Below are 17,615 nucleotides of genomic sequence, written 5' to 3' on the forward strand. Positions count from 1 at the left end.
TGCAGAGAGGTGCAAGGGAAGCAAAGCTGCTATTTATACTCTACCTCCCTCTCTTCTCCACCCCTCATGACTCAATTACCCCTGTGAGGCACTGACTTGGTCCCCAGTCAGGGAGGTATTTCCCAGGGAGCTTTGAGTTGAGCAATGAAGAGGAGGAGGAAGTGAAGGTGAGTCATGAATGGAGAACACTCACGTGGCATCTTTGCTCCTTGCCCAGCTCAGGCCCTCCACCCCAAAGCCCAGATGTCTGCCCTTCCAATCACCTCCTCTTTTCATTCCTCACCCACTATCCAGGCCTCCTCTCTCCCAACCCCACCTTCAATCACCCCCATCTCCAGGACCCAGGCCTGGTTCTTCACTCCTCTCAGGGAATCGAAGGATCCAATTTCCCCAGTGGCAAGAGTCTGGGAAGATGGGGGGCTCAGTCAGGGGAGGGAGAGCACTCCTGGAGAGTTGAGGGAGTCATCAGACCTTGCTCTTTCTGTTCTCGTTGTCTCCCCCCTACGCTTACCACATCCCAGCCCCACAGGTCTTCTTCTCCTTGGTTCTCAGACACACCAGGCTCATTCCTGCCTCATGGTCTTCGCACATGCTATGTGCCTGGAAGGTAGAACTCCCATCTTTACATTGTGGGTTCTTTCTTATTCTGTTCTTGGTTCAAATGTCACCTCAGAAAAAAACTTCCCTGGCCATCCCTCAGTTATACTGGGTGGTATCATCCTTTTGTTTTTACAAGCATTTACCACAATCCAAAATTATCTTTTATACTATGTGCCTCACCTATCGGATTGTAAACTTCCAGAGGACAGGGCTTTTATGTTGGTCACTGCTATATCCCCAATTTTTAGAACATAGCCTGGGGTTCAGTAAATATTTATATATTGAACAAATGAATGGATTAAAAGAAGCACTCCCAAAAGGCATGTGATGTAAGTGCACATAGTATGATTGCTAAGGGAAGCCCAGGGAAGACCAGTCAAGCCTCAGCCTGAGTCTCAGAGGGTGCTGGAGAGAAGGGTTCCTGGGTCCCCAGAGAAGCCTGGGGCCCCTTGGGGAGGCTTATAGATTTTGGAGCTGGGACACATTCTCATAACAGAACCTTGGCCTCCCGCTTCCCAGCCCTTGGGCGAGGGCAGAGGACCATTTGCCATGAGCTGGGACAGGACGCAGTGTCTCCTGAAAAGCCGGTTGAGGCAGCCACGGGGAGGGGCCGAAGACCTGCGGCAGCAGGAGACTGTCAGCCAGAACCTGGGCTGGAGGCCAGGGGCTCATCCTTCCCTCCTCCCCCTGAGGCCTCCTCGGTCCCAACCTAAAGCCCCAAGCATTGACATGGTGGCACGGGTTGGAGGGGAACAGCTGGGAGTCTACCCTGGGCATGAAGAGGGTCATCAGAAGGAAGGGCAGGTGGTGGTTGGGAGGTCTGTGGCAGCATAGCCATCTGGGACTAGCTTAGAGGCAGGCCAAGACCAGAAGGGCAAGAGCCAGTAGGTGGGTAAGTTGGGTGCAGGGGTGAAAGATATTTGGGTTTTGGTGCCAAGGGGAGAGACAGAGAGGGGGTGGAGGTGGGATTGCGGGCGGGCAGGCTGGTGGGAAGGAATGGGTAGGGTGTGAACTGGTGGGGTGGCAGAGTTATGTGTGTGGGTGCTTGGGTGTGGTGAGAATCTGCACGTGGTTTCAGGCTTTGCTCAAATAAGGGTGACCAGGCCCACTCCCCTCGGAGGACCCACACTTCCACCCTGGGTCCTGGACACCCAGGCCCAGAGACCCAGGAGCTTCTGCCATTTCTAGGCACTGCCTATAGAGGGTGACTAATCAGGCCATCTCTCCAAGCTTGAGCTCATTAAATCTGTTTCCCAGTTTCACGCTCCAGGGACAAAGCCAAATCCCTGGGCAACCTCAGGTGTGGCTCTTCTGCCCTTGTCCAGTGCCTAAATGAGGGAGTTTCCCATGCCAGGAGATTGCAGGGTGGGGAAGGGTGGGCGGTGAGCTCTAGAATCCCAGTCCGCCCTGAGATGGAGAGGTGGGGTTTCTCCTTTTGAAATGCACTCCCCCCCCCCAAAAAAAAGAAATGCACTCCCATCTTCTCTTTCCACCCCTCTCTCTGCCCATCCCACCGTCTTCCATCAGCCCCAATCCCTCCCGGTCCCATTCCCATTTGCCACTAATTGATTCAGAACTTTGGCATCTGTCCCCATAAGAGATTGGCCAGGAGTTGTCCCTTCTTCGCTGCCCTCCGCTGGTTTGGGGAATGTGAGCCTGCTGCTTTGCCAGAGCAAGTGGAGGAGGTTTCCGTGGTCCAGGCCCAGCGCCACAGCCCTCCCGCAGAGCACCGCGGAGCACTCCCAGGAAGAGTGCGGGCGGGTCTGTGCGGCCCTGGGGCCTCGGAGCCTCAGAGCACGCGCCATGCCCAGAGCCTCAACTTACAGAGCTGCCACCTGACGTCCCTACTCTGGTTGGGATCTGCACCAGTTCCCACTGGCTGGCAGACATTTGTTCCCAATGCTTTTTGGCAAATCCTGCTGATAAAGTCATCTGGATCTGAATCAGCCTTGGGGAGGGTAGATCGCAGCTCCAGTTCTTCTCTTGTTATTTGCCTGCTGAGATTTGCCATTTCTGTTTGAAGCCGGGTTGAGCCTTTATATTTTATAAGAAAAATTTTAATAGCATCTAGCTTCTCATATCTATTATTGTAAAGTTGTACAAAATTGACCCCTTTTCAGTCCTGGTTTTATTTGTGTGATCTTCCACACCCCGCCTCCACCCAACCTCCATCACATGTGTTAAATTTGTCCCCTTTGTTTAATTAATACCTGCATTTTGGCCTTGGGTCATTGAAATTCCCCATCTGTACGCTGGATTTATTTTCAGTTCCACCTCCCTGGACCATCCAAGCAGGAGAGCCTCGCCCTCACCCTGTCCCATTGCAGGTGCTTGGCGAACCGAGTTCCCGTGAAGACTCAGGGAAGGAAGAGGTTATGTCATTCTGCCCCTTCTTGCTTCCACACCTCTGTCTGGGATGATGACTCCTTCCTGGCCCAAACCCCCACACCCCCTAAGTCTTGGTCACAGCTGTGTCAGCCAGCCCTGCAGGTGAAGGTGCCTATCTGTGAATCACAGATGTGCGAATGAGCGCCCACCCCCAGTGCGTTAGAGGAAAGAGCCATCTGTCCTGTTCTTCTCCAGAAGCTGCTTTGTGCCAGGCCGAGTTCTAGGCAGCGGCGGAGGCCCCATGGTGAACAACAGGACACAGTGAACAAGTAAATCAGTAACTAGATCATGACAAAGCTACGTGAAAAGCCCCAAGGAGAAGAACGGGGTGCAGTGAGGGGATCTAGCTTGGAGGTCACTTAAAGATTGGGAGTCGGAAGGAATGGGAGGCAGTGATATTTATGTATGCATTCTGGCGCCCGCAGGTGCCAAACCTTCTAGCTAATGGGATACAAAAGCGAAGGTAAACCAGCAGTCTGCCCTCTGAGAGTGTACAGTTCGTTGGGCAGAAAACTGGCAAGAAAACGTATAAACAGGACGATTTTGAGAGAGAGACATATGCTATGAGGAAAACAAAAAATGTAGAAAGGGTAGCCATGGAGTAGCTTTGCACAGTGGAGCATCTCTCCCAGCAAGCAAAGTCAGAGGAGGCTTCTGGAAGATGAGCGGGTTGAGAGGGTGAGGGCTATGGCGACTGAGGAAGGAGAGAACTTTACATGGGGATTTAGAAGGGCCCCTCTTAAAGGGCCGCACCTGAGGGAAACCAGAAGCCTGGAGCAAGGACTGGGCAGGGCTTTCCAGGCAAGAAAAAACAGCTGGGGTAGATAACTATCAAGAGGAGGGTCGGGGCGCCTGGGTGGCTCAGTGGGTTAAAGCCTCTGCCTTCGGCTCAGGTCAGTGTCCTAGGATCGAGCCCCGCATTGGGCTCTCTGCTCTGCGGGGAGCCTGCTTCCTCCTCTCTCTCTGCCTAGTTGTGATTTCTGTCAAATAAATAAAATATTTAAAAAAAAAAAAAAAGAGGAGGGTCAAGGAGCAGCACAGAGCCAGGGAGAAGGAAGGTAAGGGGAGAGAAAAGGGCTTTGAAGCACAGTGTAAAAAGCTGGATTCTATGCTAGATGCCGGGGGTGGCCTGGGGACCGTGGGGCTTGACATGCGCTCATCACGCGATTCGCCTCCGCCTCTGTGACGTCATAGGGCACTGTGACGTCACGGCGAGAAGCTTCTGCCCCACTAGCTCTGGCCGCCCCGCACCGCAGTAACATCGCGGCGGTCCCCAGGCGCCTAGGTCACGAAACCTTAGACAATGTCGAAACGCGACATCGTCCTCACCAATGTCACCGTTGTCCAGCTGCTGCGACAGCCATGCCGGGGTGAGGGAGGCAACAGGGCGACCTCAGGGAAGGGGAGACAGGGCAGTCGGGAGCCCCTGCGGCGCTCGTGCCCGCCTCGCTGTGTGCAGGAGGGAGGGGGCAGGAGGCCGGCTTTGGCGTCCCTTCCCTCCCGCTCTCCTGCCCCACCCTCCCTACCCCTGCCCTGCCGGTGGAGTGGTTTCTATAGCGATGGTGGCGGGCCAGGAAGAGGGTCCCCACCTGCCTTGGCGCCGCTAGCAAGCGGTGGAAGGGTGGAATCCGGCCGGAGCCGCGCCTACCAGCGCGCGTTTCTGGGAATGAACGCTCCGGTCGCCCAGCGCCAAAGGGCCGCTTGAGGTTTGGTGGGCTTTGTCCTCTTGGGCGCTAGCAACCTGCCGGGGCCGCGCCAAGCACTTTCCACGCGTGCGCGCACTGAAGCCTCACAACCCCCCGGGGAGGCCAGTGTGTTTACTGTCGCCACTCACGAAGCGGCCACAGAGGTAAGAGAGCGAGCGCAAGTCGCCTCCCTAGGGCTCTCAGCACCGGAATAGCAAAGTTGACACTCAGAGTCCCCTGCTCGCCCCCACTGGGCAGCTCTACCCATCCAGCCAGAGTTGCACACACACTCCAGCCGGATGAACCCAGGTTGGCCCGCAGGGCAACCCGCATTTCCTCGCTGCCTCCGCACTGGCGGGCCGGGCCGGGGTGGGCGGGACGCCGGGGTCAGGGCTGTGGGAGGGACCCCCAAGAAGCAGTAGCCGCCGGGACAGGTTCTCTGCTGCGGGCTGCGAACCTCCTCCCTGCTCAGCACTCGCTCTGTGACCTCGGGCCTCGGTTTCCCCTCTATAAGGTGGTTTATAGCGCACGCCTTACAGCGCTCAGTGAGCTGGTGCACGCAAGGGCTCAGCACATTGCTTAGCCCGTGGCAGCGCCCAGGAAGTGCGAGCGTCATCCTAATTAGGAGAGCGCGCGCCCGTGCCCTTGTTTGACCTACCAGGTGATGCTTCATCACTGAAGCTCCTTCAGGCTCTTCCTTCCTAGTGCAGCAGCTTTCCTCCAGCCCAGGCACCCCACCCCTGGAGTGGAGGGGAGGAGAGGAAGCCTGGGGGAAGATGGGAGAGGAGAACCCCGAGTTTTCTTTTGAAAGGTGGAGAGAAGTGGGCTCAGATTCCCACTCAATCCCATGGACAAATCTTCCCCTTTAGTGATCGTGGAAGCAGAACCCCTAGGAATGCAAACATTCTAGGGTCACCAAAACCACAGGGTCATTGCCGCAAATAAACACTCATAATACCTTTAGGAACTGGTATCCATAGGAAACCCACAGCCCAGGCTTAGACCACATGGTCTGCAGCAGCCCCTAGAGGTCAGGGGGCCCCACAGGCCAGCTGGCCAGTGGCTTCCAGCCCACCTTCTCCCAGTGCCTTTGACTCTGGTGCCAAGAGCAAGGGCCACCTTCCTCCTCCAGCCCCACTCCAACCTCTTCTCGCTTCCTTTCCTCACAGATACTCCTAGTAGCAATTTCCTCCCTCTGTTGACGCCAGCACCTACCAGGTGGTGAGATCTGAGTCCTCACAGTAGCCCCCAGGCAGAAGGTCAGATGTGGTCCCAGCAAACAGGCCAGAGAGGTCATTAACTTGCTCAAGACTACACAGCTGGCAGGCAGCTGGGCAGGGCATGAGAGTCAGGCCTGATTCCCATTGGAAACCTCTGCCGACCTGCTGCCTCCACATCTGCCCTCCTCTCCTCCTTATCGGCAGCCGGGCTCACACATATCCAAGCACGGGGATTTTCAAACGCAGTACGGGAGGGGGGGGGTGTGCATTTGCAGAGGTGGACGCTGTGTGGGTTTCCAGCCGTTTCACCTTTATTTCCTACTCTGAGGATAAGAATCATCCAGAGTGCTTTTAGAACCAGGATTCCTGGACCTCTGAGTCAGATTTCCCTGGGAAGAAGCCTACCCTGGGGTTCTTATCATAACAGCTTGTGCTCTGCTGAATTAGAGCAATTATCAGATGAGTTTGGGAAACGATCTTTGAAATACTCATATAAGTGGGCTCTTTCCTAGACACTCTCATAAGCATTACATCACCTCCCTTCATCATCAGAGTGACTCTTAGAAGTACCATCATCTTCCTTTTACAGAGGAGGAAACTGAGGCACAGACAAGTAATTGTTAAAAAGACATGTGCACTGAGTGAGACTCTCCAGGAAAGGGGCCCTGGCATTGGTATTTTAAAGCAAGCCTACCCCCTGCTCATTGTGTGGGTCAGGTATTTAGGGAAACAGCTAGATGGTTAGCCACCAGGGGCCAGGAGCCAGCAATGGGTTCTGGGTGGCCAAAATGGTTCATTCTCTCCCACCGTGATGGCGCAGCTCATTCCCCTCATCCAAACCCCAACAGTGACCAGAGCACCACCCCCGCCGGAGCCCAAGGTTGAGGCTGAGCCAGAGCCCCAGCCTGAGCCAGAGCCCCAGCCTGAGCCAGAGCCCCAGCCTGAGCCAGAGCCAGAGCCTGAGCCAGTCAACAAGGAAACCCCACCTCCCCAACCTAAGAAGGCTTCTGTGGTTCAGAAGCTGACAGTGGGCATCAATGGGTGAGTTGGCCCCGGCCCGAGCCATGCCTGAAGTCTTGGGGCCCAGTCTTTCCTCTGGTTGCTGCCTGGGGCATCTCCCCATTGCTCACCATCAGTGCCTTCATTCTGCCCACCCTTAGGAAACACAGGGAAAAGGGCTCCACGCTCAGAGAGCTCACATTCCGGAGGGAAGACAGCAATGAAAGAGGGAACACGACAGTTCAGTGACGCATGTTGTGAACAGTGTGAAAGTTGGTTACATTGAGACTGGGGAGCGCAGCGGCAGCCAGCTCTGGGCTCAGTGCGCTAAGAAGTCGGTGTGTGGAGCAAGCAAGGGAGGAAGGGGAAGGGAAGTGGGAAGCTGGCAGGGGCCTGGCAGGCCACCGTAAGCAGTCTGGACCTGGTTTTACTGATTGAGAGCCATAGAGGTATTCAAGCCAAGTGACATACTCTGACCCGAAGTTCTAGAGGATCCATCCAGCTACAAGGTCAGGAATGCGAGGGAGTGATGGATGGCTAGAGGAAGCAGGAAAAGCAGTTAAGAGCCTGGAGAGGACATCTGGGCAGAGAGGACAGTGCCCACACTTTGCCTTCTTTTCCCAGACTGAGGAGTCCCACCCAGCCCCCTAGAGTGCACCTCCTCTATCATCCCTTTCTCTCCCATCCCCTCCTCTGCCTGCCGGCAGCGGTGAGGATTCTGAGCACAACCCCACCAACCTTGTCCCTGAACAGATTCGGACGCATCGGTCGCCTGGTGCTGCGCGCCTGCATGGAGAAGGATGTGAAGGTGGTGGCGGTGAACGATCCATTCATTGACCCAGAATATATGGTGAGCAGCGGGCAGAGCGGAGACCCGGGAAAGGTGGGACAGGGGTGGGGAGGAGAGCTTCCTGGAAGGCTCCCAGATGCCATATGGAACCTTCACCAAGGTAGGGACTCCCCAGGGATGCTCGAGCCTCCACCCTTGCCACCCAAGACTGGGAGCCGTCCTGTCCCCCACAGGTGTACATGTTTAAATATGACTCCACCCATGGCCAGTACAAGGGGAGCGTGGAGTACAGAAATGGAAAGCTGGTGGTAGACAAGCAGGAGATCAGCGTCTTCCAGTGGTAAGCACAGCTGGCTGACGCCTGCCTGCAGCATATTAATGCTGGGGCTGTGGGGGGTGGGGGGTGGGACTGGAATAGGATTCCAACCTCTCAGGTGGGCTCCAAAATCCCCCAAAATGTGTGTGTGCTTGCCTCTGGGTCCTGGGTCAGAGAGGGGTCTCAGAGAAGTCCCTGACCCCTAAAATGGTTAAAAAGCACTAATCTAGAAAGGTGTCCCACTCTACTCAAAATACTTTTTATTTAACACACATTTACATGTTTCCTCACAGGCCTGTCAGCTCAGTAAGTATAACGCTCAACTTCTGATTCTCCTTCAACCCCCAAACCTAGTCACCTCCCTCCCCAGGAAATGGCACGGCCATCTAGCCAATCCTTTCCACTCGGTTCCTACATAGCAGCCACAGAGGTCTTTTACAAACGTCAAAGGACCCGGTGACTCCTGCGCTCAAACCCTCCAATGGCTTCCCATCCCCCCATGAATAAAATCCCAGCTCCTATGGGAGGGCCCCAACACTATGCGCTGCTCCCCTGCCTTTTCTCATCATCCCAACCACTCCAGCCGTCCAAGTAACCATACGCTGTCTTTTTTTTTTTTTAAGATTTTATTTGTTTATTTGATAGAGATTACAAGTAGTCAGAGAGGCAGGCAGAGAGAGAGGAGGAAGCTGGTTCCCCGCTGAGCAGAGAGCCCGATGCGGGGCTCCATCCCAGGACCCTGAGACCATGACCTGAACCAAAGGCAGAGGCTTTAACCCACTGAGCCACCCAGGTGCTCCCATACCCTGTCTTTCTAATGTGAATTAGCAGCCCCCGTGGGCCCCTCCGAGGCATGAGATTTTCCCCTCGATCTGGCTGCTTGCACCGGCCCTGGGGTGCAGCCTCTCCCAGCCTCGGGACTTGTACCTGCGGGCAGGAGGGCTTATGCTGAGGTGCTCGGCCTCTGGGTGTGGGAATGGGAGGGTGGGTGGAGGCGGGAACTGGAGACTTGGTGCCAATGAGAAGCTGCCCGACCCAACTTTGAAATCTTAACACCAAATACAGTTCCAGCAGAGGAGTCGCTGTCTAGCCATCCCGTGTCCTTTCCTTACTCAGCCTGGCATTGCTGCCATGCAGGGCACTCTCCCTGTCTTCCTGGTCCCCACACAGCTGTCCCCTCAACGGCACCAGGTGCTGCCCTCTCTGCTGACTCCAGCAGAGTTTCCCGTCTGCCCCGCTCCGCCCCTAGGCCGTGTTCTCTGGGCACTTGGCACAAGCCAGGTTGCTTGCATGCTTTACTCCCACCTCACCCCTTCCTAGTTGGGTGACTTTGGGCAAGAGATTGAACTTGCCCTAGCCTGTTTCATAGGGCATCTAATGGGGATGATGATCACAGCCCCCAGAGCGGGAGCGGGGAGCACAGTTGGAGGTAAAAGGTGTGTGGGGACACCAGGAAGGGCATCTCCCCGTAAAGCCACAGCCTCATCGCCAGGAGGGCCCCCCCCTTGCTTCACGTCTCCATCACAGACACAGGCCGAGACTCTAGGTAGACTCTGTACTTCCTTGAAGAATGAATGAATGCAATCTTCAAACCATCCAGCCCTCTGGGCAGAAGGGCAGGGCCTAGGACAATCTAGACAAGGGGCTGGGGTCTTCTGGGGCGCCAGCTTCTCCCCTCCTCCCTGCTCTGGGGCTGGGTGGCTCTGAGAAATGCCAGGATCGGTACTTACTCCTAGGGTCACCAGGGTTCAAGGTGTCAATACAGGTAAGAGCACTTAGAACAGAAGCACATGGCCCGTGATCAGTAAACGTGTAGAATGGTTAACAAACAAAACCCACAAACATTGATTGAAACCCACCAGGCTCAGTGGCGTACAGTGGTCTAGAGGACAAGACGGATGTTAACAAATCATCACAAATTATCCCAACACCACTGTTGGGATAAGCCCTGTGAGGGGAAGAAACCAGTACACGGTTTCTTTATTCATCGCTTGTTGGCTAAAGCCAAGTAGAAAAGGGCAACATCTAGTAGATGTTTAATGTTTCAAATACAAACATTTGATATTGAGTAGAAATGTGATCTTCTCAAACAGGAAACAAAATCTTTTTTTTTTTTTTTTAAGATTGATTTATTTGAGAGAGAGAAAGAGCAGGAGGTAGGGAGAAAGAAATCCAAGCAGACTCCAAGCTGAGAGGGAGCCCGACACAGGGTTCGATCCATGATCCCGAGATCCCAACCAAGAATTGACCACCCAGGCGGTCCTCCTTTCCCTTTCTAATGTAAACCACTAGCCACTGCAGGCCCGGGCCTGCCTCAGGCTTCAGTCCTCCCCCCAGAGCTGCTCTCCAGGATGCAGTGTGTCTTCAGAGAGCTGCCCAGCCTCTGGCAGCGGGAGCCGTGTGGTAAGGAGGAGCAAGGAGGGCTGTGGGGAGCTTGCCAGGGCCAGGGATCAGAAGCAGCCAGCCGGCCTCACCTTCCTGGGGTGCATCCTGGGCAGCACGGGAGGAATGGGCCTGAGCTGACTGGGAGCAGTCCCGGATGGTTCCCCCTGAGGGGTTGAGGCCCGAGTCAGGAAGGTGGCAGCTGGTCCCCAGGCACAGCAGGGATAGTCAAGAAAACTGGCCTGCAAGGTGGAGTCAGTGATGGAAGGGGAGCCCAGCAGGGTGGACCGCATCGGGACAGTGAGGATGTTGGGCTTGGGGGGAAGAGATGGTTGCAGGCCAGGCAGGAAGGCGTCTGGTCAGCCTCTGGAACAGTGAAGGCCACGAATGCAAAGGCCAGGGCATGCAGAAAGAGACTGACTTGGGCGCCACCACTTTTCCACAGCATGCAGCCCCGAGACATTCCCTGGAAGTCTGTCGGGAACCCCTTTGTGGTGGAGTCCACAGGCGTGTACCTGTCCTTAGAGGAAGCTTCAGTAAGTGGGGGACAGGTGCCCAGGGCTGGGCAGTGGGAGGGGGCGTGGAAGTGGTGCTCGAAGGGCCCCCTGACACCTGTGCTGCTCCTCTAGGACCACATCGAGGCAGGTGCCACACGTGTGGTCATCTCCGCACCCTCACCGAATGCGCCCATATTTGTCATGGGGGTTAATGAGAAGGACTATGATCCTGGCTCCATGAAAGTCGTCAGGTAACAGGCAGCCAACATTCTCAAGAGTGTGGGTGGCACCCAGAGGACATGCCAGCCTCACCCTCTTCACCCCCACCTGCAGTAGACTCCTGGGGCTGCTTCACACCTCCCTTCCCAAAGCCTTAACGCCATCATGCTAACGTTTCCCTGAAACTGGCTGTTAGAACAGCAGGACTCCTGGAGAACATACTTGGGGAGCTTCCCAAACCATACCTCTGGGGCACCCCCATTGAGCCCTCTCATTCCTATCCTGACTTCCACAAAACCAGGCCCCTGTGCATCAGCCAGGACGGAGGGGAGGGTGCAGAGCTGGCTCTGCGACTCCCCTCACAGTGCTCTCTCACACCCGTGCCCTTTCAGCAATGCCTCCTGCACCACCAACTGCCTGGCCCCCCTTGCCAAGGTCATCCATGAGCAATTCGGAATCGTGGAAGGGCTGATGGTGAGTTGGGGAGAGGGGCTGAGGCAGGAGGTGTGGCGGGAAAACTCTACCTCTTCTTCCCAGTACTGCTTAGCGTGTGGGGTGAACAGGGAGAGATAGTTTTGGGAGGAAGTGGTGAAGTCTCTTAAAACACCAGGCAACTTGCAGACAAGGCTGGACCCTGGCCTGCACATGGCCCTCTTGTGGTCTGTGGGGGTGGTCCCACCAGCCTCCACACCTGGGTCACCACCTCAGGCCTGAGAAAAAGAGGCAGGGGAGCTTAGGAGGAAGGGCTCACCTCGGCCTCCTTCTTCCCCAAGACCACAGTTCATTCCTACACTGCCACCCAGAAGACGGTGGATGGGCCATCAAAGAAGTCCTGGCGAGATGGGCGGGGTGCCCATCAGAACATCATCCCAGCCTCTACAGGGGCTGCCAAGGCCGTTGGCAAAGTCATCCCAGACCTCAAAGGGTATGAGGGCAGAAAGCTGCAACCAGGGTTGGGGGTATACCCCAGGAGGACTGGACTGGCTCCCAATCCCTTAAGTGTCTGTTGAGGGGAAAGTAGAGATGATGTGGGATGGATGGAAAGTTCCTGGGTTGACTCCCATCTCTGATGTGGGATTTTCCAGGAAGCTGACAGGAATGGCATTCCGGGTGCCAACCCCAGATGTATCTGTTGTGGACCTGACTTGCCGCCTGGCCCAGCCTACCTCATATGAGGCCATCAAAGACGCCATAAAAGCAGCAGCCAAGGGGCCTATGATGGGCATCCTCGCCTACACCGAGGATGAGGTAGGGGCTGAGGAGGGGGACCCTGGGAGGAGCCCTCTTGGGAGAAAATGTGATTTTCCACTTGCCAAAGAGCTGCTACAATGTATCAAGACAGGGACTGCGGGGGCTGCCTCGGGGTCTTTGCATTTGTTGTTGTTTTGGACTAGGTAGCTTTTCTTCCAGGCGGCCACACAGTCCGCCCTCACCTCCTCCAAGTCTCTACTTCAATCCCTGTCCTCAGTAAGATAGTCTCTTTCTGGCCCTTTCCCTTAACTGAAATTTCATTTCATAGTCACCGTTGGCCCTGCTAGCATGTGCACAAGAAAGCAGGGACTTTGGGACTCCATGGCTCCAACCATCGTCCCAGGGCCGGGCACCCCAGCAGATGCTCAATGTGAGCTTGGTGAACAAGACAGTTGGCTCCCCTTTTTCAACACTTGTTCAGGTCAGGCATGGTCAGGGGCCTTCCCTGTGAAGAAAGGATGTCACCGTGCATTTGCTGGCAGCTGTGCCATCCCTGTACCTCCACCTCCGGTGCTGTCTCAGCTTTAACTCCTACAGCTTCCCTCTCACATAGCCACCAGGATCTCTGGTTTTAAGGAAAGCAGATCACATCCTCCCGCTGCTGACAACTTTCCTCTGTGGCCTTACACCACATCACTAGGGCCAAACCCTCAGAGCCTCTGTGCTGTAGCTCCTTTCACCTCAGCCACTGCGGAGGGCCCAAGGTGACTAGATCCTCCTAGACATCCAGACCCAGCCTCCCCGTGTGCCCTCACCTCTATGCTGGCCCCCCATGATGGTGAAGGCCTGCATCACACTGCCAGGAAGTGATGTGTATTGGTGCAGCATCAGGGGGTCTGCGATCTTCGATCTTCGTCCTCTGGCTGCAGACAAAGCCCCCGCATTCCTTCCTCTCACCGTCCCCAGAAGCTGGGCACAGCAGGGCTCCACCAGATCTTGTAGGTGAAGGGATGGCCCATGTACCTAAGAGTCGGAGCCTGGGCTCCTGGAAGGCCTTGCTCCGCGAAGCAAACTTATCTTTGAAATTCGGACGCCCAGGTTGTCTCCACGGACTTTGTGGGCAACACCCACTCGTCCATCTTCGACGCTAAGGCCGGCATCGCGCTCAACGACAACTTCGTGAAGCTAATTTCCTGGTGAGGGGAGAGGAATCCCGGGGCGTGGGGGGGCGGACAAGGAGCGGTCAAGAGGGATGACCAACCCGCCTCCTCCCTCCCCAGGTACGACAACGAATACGGGTACAGCCACCGGGTGGTGGATCTCCTCCGCTATATGTTCAGCCGCAACAAGTGAAGCAGGATGGCCCCTCCTCCGCTTCCCCGGGTTCCGGGCCCTGGAACCCTTACCTCCCGTTCCCGCTCTCGCCTCCCCGGGGGAAGGAGGGCGCCCCGCTGTAGAAATAAAAACGCAGAGTGTCACAGCCGCGCCCCTGTCTCTGCGCCGGTCACTACGGGGTCACGGCACGCCCGGCACTTAACCGCGCTCCACCTGCGCCCGCCGGCCACCGCGCCCCACCTCCGAGCCTAGCTCCGCGCGGGCGCACTGGGGCTCCGCAGGCTCCGGGGGCCGGCCGCGGGCCGTGACGTCAGTGCGCCGGCGCCACCGGCCTCCGGCTCCCAGAAGGCCGCGCGGGTCGCGGCGGAGGCAGGTGGGCGGCGGGCCCGGGCTCGGGCGCCAGGCAGGCCGAGGCAGAGACCCGCGGTCCGGCGGGCCCGGGCGGCCGGCGCCATGACCCTGTTCCACTTCGGGAACTGCTTCGCCCTGGCCTACTTCCCCTACTTCATCACGTACAAGTGCAGCGGCCTGTGAGTGCGGGGCGTCCTCGGGCGGGAGGGCGCGGGCCAGGGCTAAGCCTCACCGCCCGCTCCTGCAGGTCTGAGTACAACGCCTTCTGGAAGTGCGTGCAGGCCGGGGTCACCTACCTCTTCGTGCAGCTGTGCAAGGTGAGGACGCCTGGGTCCCCCCGAAAATACCTTGGAAGACGTGCTCCGGAAGGGGTGGAACCTGGGGAGAGGTCCCCGAGCAACTTTTGTATAGCACTTTAGTAAAATGGAGAAAACTCAGTTGTGTGGTGGAGCGTTTTGTACTTTTAGGGGGCGCGAAGGAACCCCAGGGTCCACTCGGTGCTGCTAACACTGCTGGGGTAGCTAGTCCTAGCACCTGGATGCCTTACCTGATGGCCTGGGATCACCACAGAACCCAAACTTGAGACCCCTATCCTCTGTCTCCCCTGATCCTGTAATCTCGTCCCCCTTCTGGTGGTCTCTCTCCACAAGGGTCCCCTAAACCTCAGAGCCTTACCCGCCACATCCACACTGATTTCCTACATATTCCACTTGGTTTATTCTCTTCCCCTGCAGTGATCTCTCTGTTTCCTGTTCTCAGATGCTGTTCCTGGCCACTTTTTTCCCCACCTGGGAAGGCGGCATCTATGACTTCATTGGGGTGAGTGGGGCAAGGGAGGGGGAGGGAGTGCAGGAGTGGGGCCCCCTGGCACCTGTGCTCACTTGAACCTCAACCTGACCCACAGGAGTTCATGAAGGCCAGCGTGGATGTGGCAGACCTGATAGGCCTAAACCTTGTCATGTCCCGGAATGCAGGCAAGGGGGAGTACAAGATCATGGTTGCTGCCCTGGGCTGGGCCACCGCCGAGCTCATTATGTCCCGGTGTGTGCAGCAGCCTGGAGCCCAGAATCCTGAGAAAAGACACCTGGGTTCTAGGGAGGTGCTGGAGGGCGGGGGCTCAGATTCTGAGTGCTAAGGGTATTTGGATGCTGGAGAATCCCTCCCTTTGCCTTCCTCAGCTGCATCCCCCTCTGGGTTGGAGCCCGGGGCATTGAGTTTGATTGGAAGTACATCCAGATGAGCATTGACTCCAACATCAGTCTGGTACGAAGTCTTGCTCTCCCACATACCTCCTTGCCAGTGGCTGTGCACTCCCTCGAGGCCTGGCCCTGACTTCCTGCCTCCCTGCAGGTACATTATATCGTCGCATCTGCCCAGGTCTGGATGATAACACGCTATGACCTCTACCACACTTTTCGGCCCGCGGTACTCCTACTGATGTTCCTTAGCGTCTACAAGGCCTTTGTCATGGAGTGAGCTGCATGGGGTTTGAGGTTGGGTCCCAGTGGGGGTGGATTACCTGTTCTCCTCTCATGATGATGTTTCCCCACAGGACCTTCGTCCACCTCTGTTCCCTGGGCAGCTGGACAGCACTGCTGGCCCGGGCAGTAGTGACAGGGCTGCTGGCCCTCAGCACCCTGGCCCTCTATGTCGCCGTTGTCAACGTGCACTCCTAGGCTTGGTGCCCCAGGCATTCACATACCCTTTCTCTGTCTCCAGGTTTCAGTGAAGTAAACAGTATTTGGAACGTTGTTTCTGCCTTCATCTCTGTCTCTAGAACGGTCTACCAGTACCACGCTCATTGGGTTCTAGAGGCCCTTGTTCTGGCCTTGAAGCCAGGTAGACAGGCTGGAAACTGGCCAACACTAGCTTGTTCTGTGTTCTGCAGCGGTCCCCCAGCTCCTTGTTTTCCCCGGATAGAAGGGCTTAGAGTAGAGAGATCATCTTTGAGCAGCTGCAGAGACCAGGGCCCTGGGGCAACAGGTGATAGAAGGGAGCCAGAATCCAGGAATACAGTTCTTGGAGGCTTTTCCTGTCAGCCTTAATGTGGCCCTTCCCTGGCTGCTTTCCTCTGGGGCTCTCAGTCCTGCTCTCCTCTTCTGATCCACCCTTCATATGGCAGCCAAGGAGATCTGTCTGAAATCCCAGTTTTATTAGTGACCCTCCTTGTCTACAATCCTCTGAGACTCCCCATTGCACACTGAACAGTCCAGCCACCTGCACACTCAGCTTTGCTCTTGAGAGCAGACATCCATGATTCCGAGCTCTTCCATGCTTTGGGTCTGTAGCCCTCCCATCCAGTCCTGGCTGGAGTCTCCTCAGGGTGGGGTGCAGATACCACTGCAGCCGACTGGCACGGTAGCTGAGCCCACCAACTTGGATATTGTCCCAGATGTTGCCCTCCCTGCCTCTTGTTTCACAAACCCTTTGGGAGCTTCTCAGGCGCAATCAGAAACTGCCCCCATTAGGCAGAGGGCAGAGAGGAGAAAGGCGGCCACTCCAGGTTGGTAGTGGCGGGTTTAAGAAGCAAGGGAACTTTTCAAGGCTTTTCTTTGGGTTGCAAGACACCTAGATCTCTGCACCCACCTGCCAAATTTTAAAAGTTTAGATCGGGGCCTTAACTGGGTTCAGTCACACACACCATCTGGTACCACATCTCGCTCTATCAAGGCCATGTCCAGCATCTGGGAGGGGCAGTTGAGAATGCACATTCCCAGGACTGAGGGGGTGAGGAGCCTCCCAGCTCACAGGTCAACCTGTCAAGTTCACAGGCTCTCCATCTCCAGTATCACCCCAGCCTTTCCTTAGTGGAGCCAGCTGCCTGCCCCATTCCCTCCCCCTCCCTGAGGGACATGGGTCAGAAGCAGGGCTTTGAACGTCATGTTTATGCTCACCCAGGAAGGAGCACCCCAGCCCCGATGGATCTCCCAAGGCATGTGCAGTAGGGCAAGTGCCCGCTCCCTCCGTCCCTCTGGCTGGCAGGTCCTGCCACACTGTTGCTTAACCCCGGGCTAGGAAGGCACGGAGCACAGCTGTGGTGTGAGTCTTGGTGTGTTCAGAGGGAGCATTTGCCCTCAGGTGGGGCAGCCACCACCTAGCCCTGCACCCTTATCCTTGTGTCCCAGAGAAGCGGTCCACAGGTGTCCTGGGGGAGGGGTGGGGAGCCGAGCGATTGAATGGTCATGAAGAATATGGGCACTCCCCCAGCCCAGTGGGGTGGGCCTGTGATAGGATTGTGCTCCTAACACCTCCATCCCATCCTCTGCCTAACCCCGGACCAGTATGGGGACAAGTGAAGGTTGCAGAAATGACCTCAACTCTTTGCTGAGCAGGGACTCTGATCCGGAGCCCCTGTTGGTGGCTAACTGTATGCAATAATCCCAGCTTTTGTAAGGCTCAGGGAGACCAGAGTGGCCGGGGCTGAAGTGGGGGGAGCAAAGGCCGTATCAGGGCTGGGCTGGGGGCAGAAGGAGTTCCTGGAAGAGGAGAAGGGAGCTGAGACCTAAAGGATGAGCTGTTGGGGCAGGAGGAAAATCCTGTGAAACAGGAATTGGCTGGAATAAGATCGAGGTGGCTCGTGAGCTTGCTGTGAACGCTGTCAGCTGAGGCAAAGGAATGGGAATTCATTCCCCCAAGGAAGGT

At 56.3% G+C, this 17,615-nt stretch overlaps 2 protein-coding genes across 2 annotated transcripts; both read left to right on the plus strand.

The window, feature by feature from the left end:
• Positions 1 to 4,291: 4,291 nt before the first annotated feature.
• GAPDHS (glyceraldehyde-3-phosphate dehydrogenase, spermatogenic) lies at positions 4,292 to 13,715 on the plus strand (the record flags this gene model as incomplete). Its single annotated transcript, XM_080829083.1, has 11 exons — positions 4,292 to 4,358; positions 6,742 to 6,934; positions 7,646 to 7,742; positions 7,916 to 8,022; positions 10,826 to 10,916; positions 11,010 to 11,128; positions 11,489 to 11,570; positions 11,870 to 12,021; positions 12,182 to 12,344; positions 13,386 to 13,483; positions 13,568 to 13,715. 11 exons carry the CDS (start codon positions 4,292 to 4,294, stop codon positions 13,638 to 13,640), a joined length of 1,242 nt encoding a protein of 413 aa, XP_080685209.1. The 3' UTR covers positions 13,641 to 13,715.
• A 234-nt stretch (positions 13,716 to 13,949) lies between these two features.
• Positions 13,950 to 15,724, plus strand: TMEM147 (transmembrane protein 147). Its single transcript, XM_080829146.1, has 7 exons — positions 13,950 to 14,152; positions 14,221 to 14,290; positions 14,733 to 14,792; positions 14,878 to 15,014; positions 15,152 to 15,236; positions 15,324 to 15,445; positions 15,526 to 15,724. The coding sequence occupies exons 1-7, from the start codon at positions 14,076 to 14,078 to the stop codon at positions 15,647 to 15,649; spliced, it is 675 nt and encodes a 224-aa protein (XP_080685272.1). The 5' UTR covers positions 13,950 to 14,075; the 3' UTR covers positions 15,650 to 15,724.
• The last annotated feature ends 1,891 nt before the right edge of the window (positions 15,725 to 17,615 follow it).

The sequence above is a fragment of the Martes martes genome, assembly GCF_963455335.1.
Source record: "Martes martes genome assembly, chromosome: 17".
Lineage (NCBI taxonomy): Eukaryota > Metazoa > Chordata > Mammalia > Carnivora > Mustelidae > Martes > Martes martes.

Coding starts and splice junctions, on each gene's coding strand:
- TMEM147 (XM_080829146.1), top strand. CDS start 14,076: ATGACCCTGTTCCACTTCGGGAACTGCTTCGCCCTGGCCTACTTCCCC. Junction 14,291..14,732: donor TCTTCGTGCAGCTGTGCAAG/GTGAGGACGCCT, acceptor TCCTGTTCTCAG/ATGCTGTTCCTGGCCACTTT. Junction 14,793..14,877: donor GCATCTATGACTTCATTGGG/GTGAGTGGGGCA, acceptor CCTGACCCACAG/GAGTTCATGAAGGCCAGCGT.